At 59.6% G+C, this 16750-nt stretch overlaps 1 protein-coding gene across 1 annotated transcript in view; it reads left to right on the top strand.

The window, feature by feature from the left end:
• Nucleotides 1-222: 222 nt before the first annotated feature.
• The window catches only part of PPFIA4 (PTPRF interacting protein alpha 4), a gene marked incomplete at its 5' end in the record, with an annotated part of 32418 nt that continues 15890 nt past the window's right edge, over nt 223-16750 (top strand). The window contains 11 exons of the mRNA XM_082296060.1: nt 223-459; nt 8346-8447; nt 8554-8718; nt 9226-9300; nt 10887-10982; nt 11508-11729; nt 12138-12284; nt 12387-12525; nt 13177-13256; nt 14052-14183; nt 15742-15804. Of these exons, the coding sequence (XP_082152186.1) occupies nt 223-459; nt 8346-8447; nt 8554-8718; nt 9226-9300; nt 10887-10982; nt 11508-11729; nt 12138-12284; nt 12387-12525; nt 13177-13256; nt 14052-14183; nt 15742-15804 (1458 nt within the window). The remainder of the gene's footprint in view (nt 460-8345; nt 8448-8553; nt 8719-9225; nt 9301-10886; nt 10983-11507; nt 11730-12137; nt 12285-12386; nt 12526-13176; nt 13257-14051; nt 14184-15741; nt 15805-16750) is intronic.

Here is a 16750-nt window from a genome sequence, read left to right as displayed (position 1 = left end):
ACTGCGAGGACCTTGTTGGTGCTCAGGACGTCCCTGCACCCTGCTGGAGTGATGCCAGCTGCTGCTTAGCACCCAGGAGGAAGGGATGGGGAGTCCCCCTCCTTGAGCACCCCACTGTCCCCTCCCATGCTGGCTCCCCTGGCCCCCGGGAGCCCGCAGTGATGTGACCTGTGCTCAGCACAGCCTCAGCCCCTTCGGGAGCCTCCCCCCGCCAGCCCAGCCATGATGTGCGAGGTGATGCCCACCATCAGCGAGGGGGACCCGCTGGGGCCCCCTCAGGGCTCGGAGGCGGACGCTGACTTCGAGCAGCTGATGGTGAACATGCTGGACGAGAGGGACAAGCTGCTGGACACGCTGCGGGAGACACGCGAGACGCTCGCTGTCACCCAGAGCCGCCTGCAGGAGACGCTCCGGGAGCGGGACCAGCTCCAGAGGCAGCTGAACTCGGCACTCCCGCAGGTGAGGACCTGCCCCTGGCATGAGCAGAGCCTGCCCTGAGGCACACGAGGGGCATTGGACGTGGGGTTTAGCTCACGGCTCTGCGAGGGTTGGCTCGGTGTGACAGAGGTGATGCTGCCACGTGGGTTGCTCCTCATGTCAACAGTAAATCCTGTCGGTTCTCTCAGGCCAAGCCACAACCAGACAGCTTCCTTCTCCTCTGTACTGTGGGGAGGGCTGGGAGTGCAATCCCCCTGTGCACAGGGGAACGGATTTGGAGAAGGGGCAAAACGTCCCCAAGGACACCCCAGGGTGACAGCAAGGCAGATGCAGAGCCTCTGCTTCCCATGGGGACAGTCAGTCCATTGGGGGACAGCACCTGGGGAGCAGATAGCACATTTCGGGCAGCGGGTCTGGCTTGCTGCCTCCAGGCAGCTTCTTGGGATGTCAGGAAGTGCTGAGCCCACACTGGCACTTCAGATGGGGGCAGTAACCATTAACAATTAACCACTCACCGTTCACCATTGACCATCCATCACTCTCCTCCCCGCTGTGCAGAGCAGCCCCACTGCTGCCCCTTCCCTCACCAGGAGGGCTCCTTTCCATCAGCCCCATTCCCCAGTGGGGCAATGGGACTTCTGTGTCTCCATCTTGGTCCTGAGAGGGGACACTGGAGGTGGAGCTGGTGCAGGGTGGAGACTGGGACACTCAGGGAGCAGAGCGGCAGAGGACAGCGAGGCTGCCAGAGGTCTGTGCTCAGTGAGCAGCCCAGGGCTTGGGGAATCAGGGCTTGCCTTGGGGCTTCTGCTGGTGCTCTGCTCCTGGTTCCTCCACCTGCAGGACCACCTCCAGGTACTCCAGAGGCCTGGACTTGATCTCCACAAAGATGTTCATGTCAGAAGAGGATGAGGTGGATGAGCCCAGTGTCACAGGGCTGTGCAGGATGAGTCTGAGCTGCCCACCATCCCTGTGGGTTCTTGTGGGACAGCACAGTGCCCCAGGGCTCAGACTTGGGGGAACAGGGATTTTGGGGAACTGCTGCTCTGCTCCACGGTGGGTGTGGTGTGGGAGGAGCCCAACACCGAAGGGAAGCAGGAGGCTTCAAATGTTTGTATCTGTTCTGCAGTGCTGAGACCTGAGATCCTCCTTGCCTGGGTGTTGGGGTTTGGAGCACCTTGGAGAGACGGGGAATGGGTCAAAACTGGTGGCACAAGCTAGGACAGAGCTTGGGCTGTTGGCTGGCCAGCTCTCTGCATCCCTGCATTCTCTGGATGGAGGAAAGCAGCTTGGGAAGAGCTGCTCCGTACACAGAGCAGGGCTGGTCCTGCCTCTGCCCAAGCGGCTGAGAGCAGAACACCCAACAGTGCTTGCCAGGAGTTCCTGGGGTCCCTATGGATGAGTTTCTCCCTTCCTGAGAGAGGTGCTGAGATGTACCCGGGTGTTGGGTGCATCCAGTGCCACCACCACCCCCTGTGCTGGGGGCTCGGTCCCTCTGCTCCCCGCTCCGGAGAGAGCAAGCCAGGTCACCCTGACGCTCTGCCCGCCCCGCCGCAGCCTCCCGGATTAAGGGATGCGCGGATTTAGCCTCCGCTCCCGCTCCGGGGACGGACCCTTGGAGCCTCGGGGTGTGCTCGGAGCAATCTGGGTCAGCACACAGGGACCCGCTGGGTGCCTGGCCGGGGCCGCCTCCGGCCCTGGGATGTGACTGGGGGCATCCCATGGGGAATTTCCCGGAGCTCCCGCTGCCTCCTGTGGTCCCTGTGCGGGCAGGGGGCTCTGCGCCCGGGCACGGTGGCCCCCGGTGCCCCCCGTGCTCGCCTCCGGACATGAGGGCTCGGCATGAACACGGGAAGCAAATCCAAAGGTGCTCACCTGCCCAATGGGATTAATCCCAGCATGTGCATGTACCAGGTAAGTGGGACTGGGACGTGTGGGCCCCTCCCCAGGGCACTGTGTGGGGGCATCCCATGGGTCTGTCCCATCCTCTTCCTCCTTCTCCGTGAGCTCTTTTGCCCAGGAGCTTCCTGCAATCTCAGACCCCATTGGGATGGGACGCAAGCTGGATTTCTGGGAGAACCCCTTCTTTGAGGGCAGGATTGGGCACCCAGGCTCATCAGTAGTGTCCCCTGGGTGCAGCCAGGCGGGGGGATGCACTGCCTGGTGAGGCTGGGATGGGTGGCAGCTGGGGAGGTGGCACTCTGCACCCTCTCAGGACACAATGGCAGCTGGATGCTGCTGTGTCGGCACGGGATCCAAAGGGACAGGCTGGGAATGTGCGTCTGGTGCAGATCCAGGCGTGGGGCAGGCAGGGGATGTGCCTGCCCAGGGCAAACCCCTTGGCAGGGATGCTCCAGGGATGCTCCTGCCTGTAGCTCCCATTCCCCCTTGCCCGTGCTGCAGGCTGAGCCATCCCACCCCCAGCCCATGGGGGCATCCCTCAGCCCCCAAAAGGCAGAACTCCAGGGCGATTTTCTGGGGAGACTAAGCTGCCTTAATGCTTCTTACATGATTTATTTATTCATGTGGGAGTGCTGAATGCGAATTAATCGGGCTGAAAGCTCCAGCTCCAGCCCCCCTGCCCTCCCTGTTCTGCAGGGGATTCCTGGCCGAGGACCAAGCCCTGAGCATGCTCTGGGTGCTCTCAGCAGCCCCCCGAGGCCCTGGCTTTGCTCCCTCCTGCCCAGCCCCCCAGCTCAGTTTCTCCTGGGTGCAGGTGGCACCAGGGGATGCGGCACTCAGGGCTCCGGGTGTATCCAGATGTGTTCCCAGTGCAGGGTCCTGTGTGGGATGGCTTGGGGGTTTGGCAGGAGTCCCTGTCCCAGCTGTGTCAGGGGGAGAACAGGCTCCCAGATTTCACAGGGCTGAGGGTGAGGGCTGCAGGCTGCCACTGGCCACAGGAACCTCCTGCAGTTTCTCCTTCTGTGAAGCTCTGCTGCGCCTTCGCTGCCTCTTGGGGCTGCCTGGAGAGCTGAGATCGGGCCTTTTTGGGGTGAGCAGACCCCCTAAGATTCCCCAAACTCCCTGGAAGTCACCCAGGAGCTGGAGAAGGTCCTGACATCAAACAGTCAAAGTATATCTTGAGTTAACTTGCAAAGACCAGCAGCTAAATGGGAACCTCAGCAGCCCCAGCTGGGGGAAAACACCCACTGGAATGGGGAAGGATGGAGGGATCTGGCAGCTGTGTGGAAAACTGTTGGAGCTGGTTGTGCTCCCACAAGACTGGGATGCTGAGGTGTTTGATTCCTGCTCTCCTGGCTGCACAGTGCTCCTCCCTGAGCAATCCCAGGTGGAAATACACATCCTGTGAAGGGAGGACACCGATTCCCCATGGATGGTCTCGCAGAGCCCCAGTGTTGTACCCAGGAGGCCTGGGAGGTGCTGGTGCCCAGCACTGGGGGTGGGTGATGGTCGAAGCCCTGGGTTTACCCAGCAGGATTTAATCTGTGTAATCCCATGCTACAACTGCCAGGGTTGTGTTTATCCCCTCGTCTCTGATTTGGGGCTTTCTCCTCGTTCTGCTCCACTCCTGGGACACAAGGAGAAGTGGGGTGACGGGGCTGCCAGCACGAGCAGACGATGGATGGGGCTCTGTCCCTCGCGTGCCGAGTCAGCAGCGCTGATTTCCCGGCACGGGCATCCTTCCCACACATCCCCCGCCGCTCCCGTCAGGAGCAATCACTCCAATTAGGGGCTTTAAAATGCCATTAATCCTACAGCTGGAGCCGGTTTGTCCCCAGGCTCGGGTGCGTTGGAGCAGCAGCCACGCTCCTGCCACAAACAGGGAATTTTGCTGGCTGTGGTGTGATCCTGCTGCATCCCTGTCTGTGCTGCGGACAGCACCGGGGAACACCAGGGGGCCCTGGGCCGAGGGCTTCGGCATTTCAGCTTTGCCGTGCTGCAGGCCTTGGAGCCTTCCTAAACCTCTCCTTGCTCTTCCAGCCATCTCCATGCTGCTGGTTCATGGCCTCCCTCCAGCTCTTCCCTGTGCCTTCCCCACTGATGCAGGCAAGGAGGAAAACCCCAAACCCCCAACATGCCTGGTTCTGACTGAAGATCCAAGTCCCAGTCCACAACATCCCACTTCAATACCTTGTGTGGTGCTCCAGATCTCCCTCCCTGCTCTGACAGTGTAAACAGAATCGCTCCATCCTGCTCCATCCCTCCATCCTTCCCTCCATCCTGCTCCATCCCTCCATCCTTCCCTCCATCCTGCTCCATCCCTCCATCCTTCTCCATCCCTCCATCCTTCCCTCCATCCTGCTCCTTCCCTCCATCCTTCTCCTTCCCTCCATCCTTCTCCATCCCTCCATCCTGCTCCTTCCCTCCATCCTTCTCCTTCCTTCCATCCTTCTCCATCCCTCCATCCTTCTCCATCCCTCCAGCCTGCTCCATCCCTCCAGCCTGCTCCCTCTCATCCCAGGTCTCAGGGCCGAGCCCAGTCAGTCGCACCGTGGAGGTTTGGTTTTAATCCAGACTGGCCCCTTCCTGGACTGCTGGGCTTCCTGCACGGCTCCTGGGGACTCCCAGGCTGTGTCTCACTGTCCACCCTTTGATTGGAGATCAGGCACCTCTCCTTCACTTTCTAATCTGTTTATAGGTGTCCCTGCTTAGTCCCACAGCTTATCAGAGCTGGGCAGGCGCCTCTGCCTTGCCTGGGAGACTCCCAGCCATGGCCAGGGCAGAGGAAAATCGTCTGGATCCTCTTTATCTCCACTTTGCTGGGATGGAGGGCCATGGCACATGTGTGGATGGGGGTGGAGGCTGCACTCCACAGTGTGCCACTGCAGCCAGGAGCTGGGGACAGCTTGTCATGGTCCCCAACTCGCCTGGTGCCCACCAGTGACCCAGAGCAAGGTGGCAGCACTGGCATCTGGCTGAGGGAGGTGGCTGCAGGCGGGTGCTGGAGTGTTTTATTCCTATTTTTTATTCTGAAGGCATCACACTCAGGCCGTGTACTCGGCTGACCTCGCTGCTGGCCTGGCTCGCTGCAGGGCTGTTGCTATTTTTGATGTAAATGTTCATTTTTGCAGCCTTTCCCTGAGGGGGGACAGTTTCTGAGGGCTCTTAGATTTGCCATGGGATGCTGCAGGCCTGGCACGGGATGTGGGGCACAGAGCACAGGATGCAGCCAGCATTCCTGTCGGGATGGACGGCTCGGAGAGGAGCTGCCCTGGGGGAGGGCTGGCGGGAGCTCTGTGCTGTGCCCACCCCTGGCTGTGACCTGCTGACCGCGTGTGCGCCGGGCTGGCCACAGCCAGGGCTGCCTCTCTCTGCAGAGGATTTGCTCCCTTTTAATCCCCTCTTTCAGCATGAAATCCTGATTGCAGGGGCGTCTGTACGGCCTGGCCAGCACAGCGAGGGGATGCGGGGAGAGGAGGCTGAGTGCTGGCGATCTCTGTCCCCAGCACTGGCGATCTCTGTCCCCAGCACTGGCGATCTCTGTCCCCAGCACTGGTGGTCACTGTCCCCAGCACTGGCGATCTCTGTCCCCAGCGCTGGCCATCGCTGTCCTCTCGCTGCCTCCAATGCCTCGTCCCACCCATCCCACGCTGCCCTGCGCTGTTCACTCCAGTGGGAAGAACATCCATGTCCACATCCATGCTCCCTGCCAGCCACGGGGCAGAGCCAGAGGTTTCCACCTGTGCAGATCCAGAGGCTTTGGATCCGCAGGGTCCTGCCCTGGTGCTGGAAGAGCCCAGAGCCGATGCGTCCCCCACATTTACAGCTCGAGCTGCTGGAAGACGTTCCCGGGGCCATCCCGGCTGCCAGGATGCTTTTCCCGAGCTCCTGGAGCCCTGCCGCCTGTCTGTTGGCGTATTGAGGGATTGGGGGAGTGACAGATCCCTGAATCTGAGGCGATGCACAGGCACCTCTCTGGCACATCTCCCTGCCGCTCTCTGCCCGCCGGTATTCCCAGCCCGGCTCTAATCCGCAGGGATGCTCGGGAGCTGCTGGCAGCGCTTGCATAACCCGCGGAGCGCGCACGTGTGTGCGGCCGGGCTGTGCCGAGCCCCAGCCCGATCCCGATCCCGATCCCGATCCCAATCCCGATCCCGTCGGGATCCCACCCCGATCCCGGCTCCGGGAAGGGCTGCTCTGGCACGGCGGGGCCCCGGTGCGGCTGGACCTGCCGAGGGTTCCCTGTGCTCTGGGGGCTGTGGGATGTGGCATGGCAGAGATTGGTGACGAGGCTTGGGGTGTTGTGACAGATTTGGGGGAAAACTGGTGGGGAGAAGGGTGATCCCAGGGTTGGAGGGATCCCTGAGGAATGGATGGGGACAGGAGTGGTCCCTAAGAAGGGGTGGGAAGAGGGATAGCTGCAGGGCTGGAGTGGTCTCTGGGGAATGGATGGGGCAGGAGTGGGTCTGGGAAGGAATTGGGGACCTCAGGCCCTGGGGCAATGCCAGAGCAGGGATTTTGGAGCAGGGATGTGGAGCAGGGGTGTGGGGTGGCAGCGGCCTGAGGCAGGTGAGAGGCAGGAAAGCAGCTGCTTATGGGGACAGCGGCTCTTTCCCTTCCCCCTCACTGCGACCTGCACGGCTCCTGTCCCACTGTGGGGTCTCAACTGCACCAGTGCCACCACAGTCCCCACCAATCCCAGGCTACAAACCCCACCAGTGAGACAGGTTTGATGTGGGAAGGGAGAGGGAAAACCTGGCTGGGGCAGACGGATGCAAAAGCTCCGGATTTCTCGGAGCTTCAGCTGTTGCAGGAGGTTTCACTCAGAGCTGAGCAGAGCATTTGGTTCTGCCTAAGCCTCAATGCTTTGCTTCGGTTTGAAGGGGTTTTATTTGCTAAACCTGAAAATTAAAGTGAAAAAGAATTTCATGCTGTAAAACAGCTCTCAGCCCCCTCTTGAAATTTGGTTTGTTAATGCTCCATCAAATCCTTCTCAGCTTCTTCTGAAATCCTTTGGCTTTTAAAATTCTTCCCAACAACACTGAACCTGGTGTGAATTCATGGCGCGTTCCCACATTTGCATTTCACACCCTAAGAAAACCTCGCTTGGGCCTGGCACCACTGAAGAGCAACTGGGAGCAACGGGAGGTGCTCCTGGGCTCACCCAGGTGCCTGGGTTTAATTTTCTAAGGGAAAGTGAACCATCCTTCATCTGAGGGACTTCAAAGCAAGTTTCCCTTCCCCTCCAACACAGCCACAAGTGTGATTGTGGTTTTCATCCTGTCCTGAGGGATGTGCTGGGTGTGCAGCATTCCTTTGGCATTGCTCTGGGCATGGCTCTTCCTTGCTGGCTGTCACATCCCTGGAGGGAGCGGTGGCAGCAGCAAGAGCTGGTGGCACCTGGCACATCTCCTGCTGTGCCCCATCCCTCTCAGCTGGGATTTGGGACCTGGGGGTGCCCCGTAGGCAGCTCACTGGGGCTCCACATGCTGGATTAGGGCAGCAACCTCTTTCTTTTGGAAGGAAGTTTTGGATTATTCCAGGTCCTGAGGTCATGGCAGAGGCTGTCTGAGGGCCAGGGGACTCATCCTAGCTGGCTGTGGCTTTGTGGTGAGTTTTAGCCTGATAGGAGGCTCCAAGGTGGGAGCTGCATCCAGGGGACAGTGGGAATGGGAACGTGCTGGTGGCCTTGACTGGGATGCTTTAAATGCCATCGAGCACCTCTGCAGCTGTAGAGCAGTTCCTTGTGTCCTTGGACATCAAACCAAGTGGGATCAATCTTGAGATGCTGTGTTCTCCTTGTCCAAAGCATGAGGGAAGCCAGGAATAAATCCCCTCCTGACCTGGCTGTGCCTCTCCACCAGTTTCTCCACGTTCCCCTCGGCGTTACCGTGTCTCCCTGGTTGGGTTTGGATGGGAAATGCTGTGCTGGAGGTCCGGCAGTGGGGCTGGGATGCTGGCTCCATCCCAGCCCTGTCCCCGCTCACGGCCCGCCCTGCTCTCTGCAGGAGTTTGCGACGCTGACGCGGGAGCTCAGCGCCTGCCGGGAGCAGCTCCTGGAGAGGGAGGAGGAGATCTCGGAGCTCAAAGCCGAGCGCAACAACACCCGGGTAAGCCTGCAGACCCTGCTGGCAGGCCCTCGCTCCTGGGACTGTGGGACACCAGGGGCTGCTGGCCCGTCCTGCCAGTGACAGCCCCTGTCTCGCCCCCCTGCAGCTCCTGCTGGAGCACCTGGAGTGCCTGGTGTCACGGCATGAGCGCTCCCTCAGGATGACGGTGGTCAAGCGCCAGGCCCAGTCGCCATCCGGGGTGTCCAGTGAGGTCGAGGTGCTCAAGGCACTCAAGTCACTCTTTGAGCATCACAAGGCGCTGGATGAAAAGGTGGGAAAGCTGCTGGGACCTCTCCTTCTCCCAACCCTCCTCTCCCTGCCTGCCACTTTATGTTGTTAAGGTGACATGGGGGCCCTCAGCAGGAGTGTCTTGGATATCCCAAAGCTGCATTGAGGAGCTGCTGGGGCTGCCCAGTGCATGCTCTGGGTTTGAGACTGTCAGGAGAGGGAACTCCCCCAGGTCACTCTCGGCGTGGTGGCATTTGGCACCCTGGCTCAGTCTTTGCTGTGCCTCCTCATTCATTCGCCTCAAGCATCTCCTTCCCCTGCTAGGAGACCTCCCCAGGCTATCCTGGCAATAGATCTCCAAGAATTGGCCCAGGCTGTTGTCTCCAACACAGTTTCACTCTCGGCTGTGATGGGCTAGATGATCCTGGACCTGTGAATCCACCTGAGCCTGGCTGTCAGCCCAACAAACAGGCCTGGGAGCGTGCCTAAATCCTGGACACCCTCATCCCAGATAAATAACAGCCTTTCCCGTTGTTTCACCCACCCACAGGTGAGGGAACGCCTTCGAGCAGCCCTGGAGCGAGTGGCCACCTTGGAGGAGCAGCTGGTGGATGCCCATCGGCAGGTAAGGGAACCTGCTGGGCTGGGAATGCTCCCCACTACCTTTGGGAATTCATGTGGTATTTGCATCTGGTCGGGTTTGATGTAAGGCTTTTGTTCTAAAATTGCTGTTTACTTGAAGGTTTGTCTGTATTTAAGGAAACCTTGTAAAGATTCTGAAAACCTTTTGTCTCGCAGGTGACATTTCCCTGCTGTTTGCTGTTTGAAATTCGTGTCACTGACAAAAACAATCTGAATCTGAATCATCCCAGGGGGATGAGGGTGACTTGGGACTTGCCCTGATTTGGCAGAGACCCAAACCACACTGCTTCAAGCACCTCATCCTGCATCCCCCATCTCCTTCCCTGCTGGAGTCCTGGGGTTGGAATTTCGCTGTCTTCAACCTCCAGCCATGGTCATCTCAGAATCCCAGAATCCCAGAATCCCAGACTCATTTGGGTTTAAAGGGACCTTAAAGCTCATCCATTCCCACCCCCTGCCATGGGCAGGGACACCTTCCAGTATCCAAGGGTGCCCCAAGCTCTGTCCAACCTGGCCTTGGACACTTCCAGGGATAAGTGTTCTTGAACAGACATGAACTCTGTTTTCCTTCCTGGAGTTTGTGCCCAGCCACTACTCCCAAAAGGAAAGAGCCATTCCTACAGCCTCTGCCAGCCAACTTTTGCTCCTCTTTCCAGTTCCCAGGATAAGTCTCATGGTATTTCCCAGGCTCCCAGGCCCCTCTCCTTGCGGGGACCATTCCCCATCCTCCCCTATCAGAGCAGGACACGGTGCCAGGGTTTATGCCCTGCTCCTGCTGCACTGGGTTTGGGATCTGTCTGGCTGTAAACCAGTGAAATGAACTGGGAGGGAGCCCTGGGGTCCAGGGCTCACCAGGAAAACCTCCCTCAGTGCTGATCCTTCCCAGCATCTCTGACTTGCTTTCTCTTAGAATCATGGAATCATTAAGGCTGGAAATGCCCCCTTTGACCAAACACCCTCAGGCCCACTGAACAATATCGTGAAGTTCCACGTCTGCTTGTTTTTTGAACACTTCCATGGATGGTGACTCCACCACTGCCCTGGGAAGCTGTGCCAGGGCCTGACCACCCTTTCAGGGAAAAATTTTTTCCTGATTTCCAACCTGAACCTCCCTTGGCCCAGCCTGAGGCCATTTCCTCTCCTCCTGTCCCTGTTCCCTGGGAGCAGAGCTCGACCCCCCCCGGCTGCCCCCTCCTGTCAGGGACTTGTGCAGAGCCACAAGGTCCCCCCTGAGCCTCCTTTGCTCCAGCCTGAGCCCCTTTCCAGCTCCCTCAGCCACTCCTGGTGCTCCAGCCCCTTCCCCAGCTCCGTTCCCTGCCCTGGACACGCTCCAGCCCCTCAATGTCCTTCCTGAACTGAGGTGCCCAGAGCTGTCCCCAGGATTCCAGGTGTGACCCCAGCAGTGCCAGCTCTGGGCTGTTCCTCCCCTGCTCCCTGCGGTGCCCCTGACCACAAGCAGGGCTCTGGCAGGAGCCGCTGCAGCCCTGGGTGCAGCAGGACTGGCCTCAGCTGTGGCTGGCCCGGGTGTCTCCTGCTGTGTCCCACTGCTGTGTCCCTGTGCCCGTGCAGGTGGCAGCTCTGCAGCAAGGCTCTGCCCGCGAGCCCGCCGTGGGCGAGCGCGATGAGAGGGAGCCCAAGGAGCCGGCACCGAAGCTTCCCTGGAAGGTGAGAGCCCTGCAAAGCCCTGCTCTGACCCTGCTCAGTGAGGCTGTCATTTCTCCCACCTCCTTATTGCTGGCTCCGGGGTGCTGAAAACCTTTTTCCCTCTCCCCTGGGTCCGGCCCCGTGGGAAATGCCCCTCCTGGTGGATACAGGCCATTTCTGAGCGGGGGGAATTCGTGCTCGGGTGCTCCAAGGAGTTCTGCTTCCCAGAGACCACAGAATGGTTTGTATGGGAAGAGAGGCTATTTTAAAGGCTATTTTCTTCCAAGCCCCACCAGGGGCAGGGACACCTTCCACCAGATGCTCTGGGAAGCCCTCAGCCATCCCTATTCCATCATTCCTGTAAGAAGCCCCATCCCTGGCTTGTGGAGGCTGTTGATGGAGGTCCCAGAGCACCCCGTCTCCACTTCCACCCCCTCACTGAGTCCCTGCAGGGCCACATTCTCACTTTGAGTGGCTGCAGGCAATGCCACAACCCAGGAGCTTTGGAGCATCCTGACATCCACCTCCCTCTCTGGTGCCTTGCAGCGTCTCTCCAATGGCTCCGTGCACCCGGATGATGAGGCCGGGCGGGTGGTGGAGCTGCAGGAGCTCCTGGAGAAGCAGAATTTTGAAGTGGTTCAGGCCAAGGAGCGAATCTCTGCCTTGGCTGCCAGCGTGGCTGAGCTGGAGGAGGATCTGGGCACCGCCAGGAAGGATCTGATCAAATCTGAAGAGATGAGCAGCAAGTACCAGAGGGACCTCCGAGAGGTGAGTCCCTGTCCCCCTGCACTGCCCAGCCTGGGGCAGGACCTCACAGCAGCTTGCACCGGGCTGGGAAGGGATTGGAACTCCTGTTGTGTGCAGGGTGTTCCCTAAAAGAGGCCACTGCCTTTGGGAAACTGTCCCCAAGTCCACCAGCAGGGCTTCCCTGAGGTTACAGACAGGCTCTCAGGTGTGCTGACACCTGGGGCAGTGACCTGTGTCCTCTCTGGGTTTTCCTGTAATAGTTTGACTCTCCCTTTATCACTGCACCATTCTGCTGTCCCTCATCCCCGTGTCGGGGGGGTTTCACACTCCATGGCCTCGGGGTGTCCCAGGCTTGAAGGAGCTGGGTGGCCCTGCTGTTCCCAAAATGCTGTCACAGAGCAGGGTGTGACAGCCCCATGGCTCCCCCAGGCCCTGGCACAGAAGGAGGACATGGAGGAGAGGATCACCACGCTGGAGAAACGGTACCTGGCAGCCCAGCGAGAGGCCACCTCCATCCATGACCTCAACGACAAACTGGAGAATGAGTTGGCCAACAAGGAGTCCCTGCACCGCCAGGTACCGAAGCTGGGCCCAAAGTGTCCCCCTGCCTCAGGAGCTGGGGGCAGAAGGGGGTGCTGGGGGTGGGAGGTGCCGAGCACCCACCCTGCTGTCCCGCAGTGCGAGGAGAAGGCCCGGCACCTGCAGGAGCTGCTGGAGCTGGCGGAGCAGAAGCTGCAGCAGACAATGAGAAAGGCAGAGACACTGCCTGAGGTGGAAGCAGAGCTGGCCCAGCGCATTGCTGCGCTCACCAAGGCAAGTGGCAGGGGTGGGAGCTGGAGGGGACATCAGAGACCAGAGGGGAGGGGAGGGAAGGGACTGGAGAAGGAGGGCAGGGATGGGAGCCGGAGGAGGATCTGGGTCTTGCCACCCCCTGCAGTGATGGAGGCCCTGGCAGCACAAGGCATCCCACTGTCCTTCCCAGCTGCTGCCTCTGTCCCTGCCATCCCCACTGCTGCAGGGACAAGGCACCACCTTTAAAGCTCTCGCTGTGTCCTGCACGTGTGGGGTTTGCTCCCTTCCCTTGGCCCCTTTCTCCAAGGCAGGGATGGCCCTGTCGGTGTGGGTGCCCTTTGGCTTGTGTGAGCCCACTCCAGGATGAGGAGAGAAGGAAGCACCAGGCTGGATGTAGGAGGGTGCAGGCCTGGAGGGAGGGATGGATGCGGCCATCCCTGCCCTTCCTGGGTTCTGGAATGGTGTTTAGTCCCTTACAGAGCACCTCCAGCTCCTGTCACTGTGCCAGCCAGGGCTAGTTTGGGCTCACAGAGAGCCCTGGCAGGGATGCAGGCAGTGGGAGAGAGCCCTGCATCCCAGGAAGGACTGAGATGCAGAGATGGACACAGGGATGGAGCAGGGCCCTCATGGTTTTGGGAGCATCATCCAAGAAGGCTGCTCTGCTTTTCCCAGGCAGAAGAGAGGCACGGGAGCATCGAGGAGCACCTCCGGCAGCTGGAGACTCAGCTGGAGGAGAAGAACCAGGAGCTGGCCAGGGTGAGTCCTGATCCTTGCCTTGGTGCCTGGGTACCTGGGCACACCTGGGCTGCTGTTCAGGAGCAGGATGGGAGAACAGCCTGGTTAATCCTTTCCCATCCAGGATCACTTAAACTTGAGCCACGCAGGAGCTCATGGCACCCTGCTGTGGTTTCTCCTTTCCCAGGCATCCAAGACTTGCTGTTAATGTTCCACACCCACTCCTCTCCCAGCATCACCCCCTGGGGCAAGCTGGGACCCCAAATGCAGGGTGGAAGGAGAGGCTCCAGCAGCTCTTCCCCCGAGCCTGGATCAGCAGGATGAAAAGGGCAAGGAAGCTGAGCCGCTGTGGCCTGGGCTGTACAGTCCCTTCTGTGCTTCTCAGCCAGGGGCTGGGCTGTCCCTGCAGGAGCCCATTTCTCGGGTCACCCAGGTGACATTATGGATGTGCCCCTGGGGAAGCCCCCAGAGGTTTTTCCCTAGGACAGATATTTGAAAATCCAGAGGTTCCGTATCCATTGGGGTCTGGAAGGTGCCCCCGGTGTGGATATTCCTGGCAGATACACAGGAGGATCTGTGTTGAGGGGCAGGCATGCATGATCTCCCTAAATCCTGTCCCCTCCTGTTCATCCCTGGCTGGGAGGTGGCAGAGATCAGCAGAGCCACCACAGAGGGTCCAACCAGTGCTGCAAGAGGTGGATTTGTCCCCAAAAGCTGGGCCTGGTGGGCCAGCTCTGACAGCACAGCAGGCACAGGATGGCAGGAGGGCACTGAGCCCCTGTGGATGTGACACGGATGTCACTGTGTCTGTCCCAGGCCCGCCAGCGGGAGAAGATGAACGAGGAGCACAACAAGCGGCTCTCGGACACCGTGGATCGGCTGCTGAGCGAATCCAATGAGCGGCTGCAGCTGCACCTCAAGGAGAGGATGGCAGCCTTGGAGGAGAAGGTAGTGCCTGGGGAGGGGTCCTCTGGGGGTTGAGGGGTCTGCAGCCCCTCCGTGCCTCCTCCAGCCACGGCCCAGGGCTGGAAGTGCCTGTGCAGGGCTGGAGAAATGGTAACATGCAGGACATGGCTGTGCTGGGGCTGGTGGAGCACAGGGACCTGCTCCGGTCGCCTGGACCAGAGAGTCCCCCTCCCCACCACCTCCCACAGCAGCAGGATTTGTCCTGCTCCGTTCCCTCACCTCCCTGTGTCTCTGCCAGTGCAGCCCCGATGCCACCTGTGCCCAGCATCCCGACTGCATTTTGCAGGAAAAAATGCAGTGTTCATCCTGTCCCAGTGCCCATCCCTCCACGTGCTGCCTTAAAACCTTCCTGCCCCCAGGTCCAGACTGATTTCCCTTCTCCGAGCCAGGGCAGTGTCCATGAGCAGCTCCCACCTGACTCCTGGGGAGCTGGGTTTCCCTGGAGGAGCCGCCTGGAGCTGTGGCTGCCTCGGTGTGAATGGAATTAACTGGGAGCAGCTGGTTCCCAGCGAGGATCCACCCGCAGTGCCCGTGGGAGGTCAGGCCTTGGTGATTCAGCTCTCTCGGGGTTCCTGCCCTCAGCTGCTGCCTCCAGGGCTGGCTCTGGCCCCCACTGCTCTGCTCCTCCTGTCCCCAGCCAAATGTGGCTGTGCCAGCGTGTCCAGTCATTCAGCACATCAGTCTGGATAAAGAGCAGGACCCAACCTGCCAGGATGAGTCCAAATCCCACCCCAGCAAGCAGCAGTGATCACAGTGGTGATGCCTTGTGAAGGGCATTGCCTGCTCCCCAGTTTTGTGCTGGCACTGGCCCACCCTGAGAGTTTCTCCAGGTCTTTCACGCAAAAATGATCCTGTTTGGCTGCCAGCACTTCCCAAAAATGAGTACTAGTTCAGGCAGTTACAAACTCTCCAGGGGAGGTTTATATTAGGTATTAGGAAAAAAAATTCAAGGAAAGAATTATAGCATTAGAATAGTCTGCCCAGGACAGTGGTGGAGTCACCATCCCTGGAAGTGTTCCAAAAACATGGATGTGACACTTGGGGTCATGGTTTAGCTGTGAACACAGCAGTGCTGGGGGGAATGTTTGGGCTCAGTCTTAGAGGGCTTTTCCAATCTTAACAATCCCGTGATTCTGTGATTCTATCAGCACATCTCCTTTCCCTCCTGCCTGCTCCCTAGCTTAGATATAAGGGACCTTTTTCCCCTTGATCCAGCTCCTCGAGGAGGTTTCTCCTCTCAGACATATTTCCTAACCTTCAAGCCCTGTCCATGAAATCCCTCATTGCCCTCCACGGCCATGCCCGGCCCTGGAGTCGGCAGGGGTTGAGCTGTGACCACCCTGCTCGAGAAGCAGGAGCTTTGCAGAGGAGACCTGTGCACAGGCAGGTGAGGAATAGCCCAGGGAGCCTCTTCCAGGTGTTCACCACACGGGAATTCCACACTGGCCATTCCTGGGAGGCCGCACAGCTGTTTCCTAAACGGTCTCTCTTTTTCTTTCCCGTTTTTGTTCCCTTTTATTTTCTTTGGTTTTTCTTAAAGAATACGTTGTTACAAGAGCTGGAAAATACCCAAAAGCAGATAGAGGAACACCAGCATGACAAGGTAAATGTGGCTGCAGGGACCTGCCCCAGTGACAGCGCTGCCTCACTCCCAGCCCCCAGCCAGGGGCACTCGCTTCTCCTAAAATGCCCCAGTTTGGGAGGAGCTGGGATCCCAGAGCACCTGGCAGCAGGAGGCCACACACTCACCCACGCAGTAGCTGGATGGAAGCTGCCACGCCCCTCCCCAGAGAGCCCCAGCTCAGTTCCCCACCAGGCATGTTGGGTCCCAGCTCCCTGTTCCTGTCACACTCAGCCATCCCTGAGCCCACCGGGGACAGCGGCGAGGCCGGGGTGGCTTCTCCCGTGCCTAGAGAAGGGCTCAGGCAGCCACGTTCCCTTGGCCCCTGAGGCTTCCTCAGAGGGGGGGAGATCTGCCCCATGCCCAGCTTGCAGAGGCTCCATAGGCCTTCACAGCCTGCTCTCAGATAAAGCATCTCAGGAGGGTCTGCATGAACCCCTGGTGGCCTTGCTGAAAGCTGGAGGGACACGGCTTTGTGGAGCAACGGGAGCTTTTGGGATGTGCCCCTTTTGGGATGTGCCCCGTGTCTCACGCATGGTTTGGGGGATCAGGGGCTGCTTTCCCATTTGCCTGTGGGGAGGATGTGTGCTTATTCCTTGTGCTTCCCAGCCTGGCTGCTCAGGCCTGGGCAGGGCAGAGCTCAGGGACTCGCATGACACTGCTGGCGCTTTGCCCAGCCTGGCTCAGCCTATTTGTCCCCCAGACTGGACCCTGCTGTGCCCAGGAGATCCCTTCTCCCCTCCCTCCCTCCCTGTCCATCCGCAGCCTCCCCCTGGCATCTCCCAGCACTGGGTGCAGGCACAGCTTCCCCGTGGGGATGGGGCTGGGAGCAGGAGGGACAGGGCCAGCAGCAAGTTTGGCTGGGGGGTCCCTCACAGCCGGTCCCTTGCCAAGGGAACACACACGTGCAGTCTGGAGCAGAACCAGA

This window comes from Coloeus monedula, assembly GCF_965178545.1.
Source record: "Coloeus monedula genome assembly, chromosome: 23".
In the NCBI taxonomy this organism is placed as follows: domain Eukaryota; kingdom Metazoa; phylum Chordata; class Aves; order Passeriformes; family Corvidae; genus Coloeus; species Coloeus monedula.
Note: the sequence above shows the minus strand (reverse complement) of the source record. Positions and strands in the feature narration are given on the sequence as shown.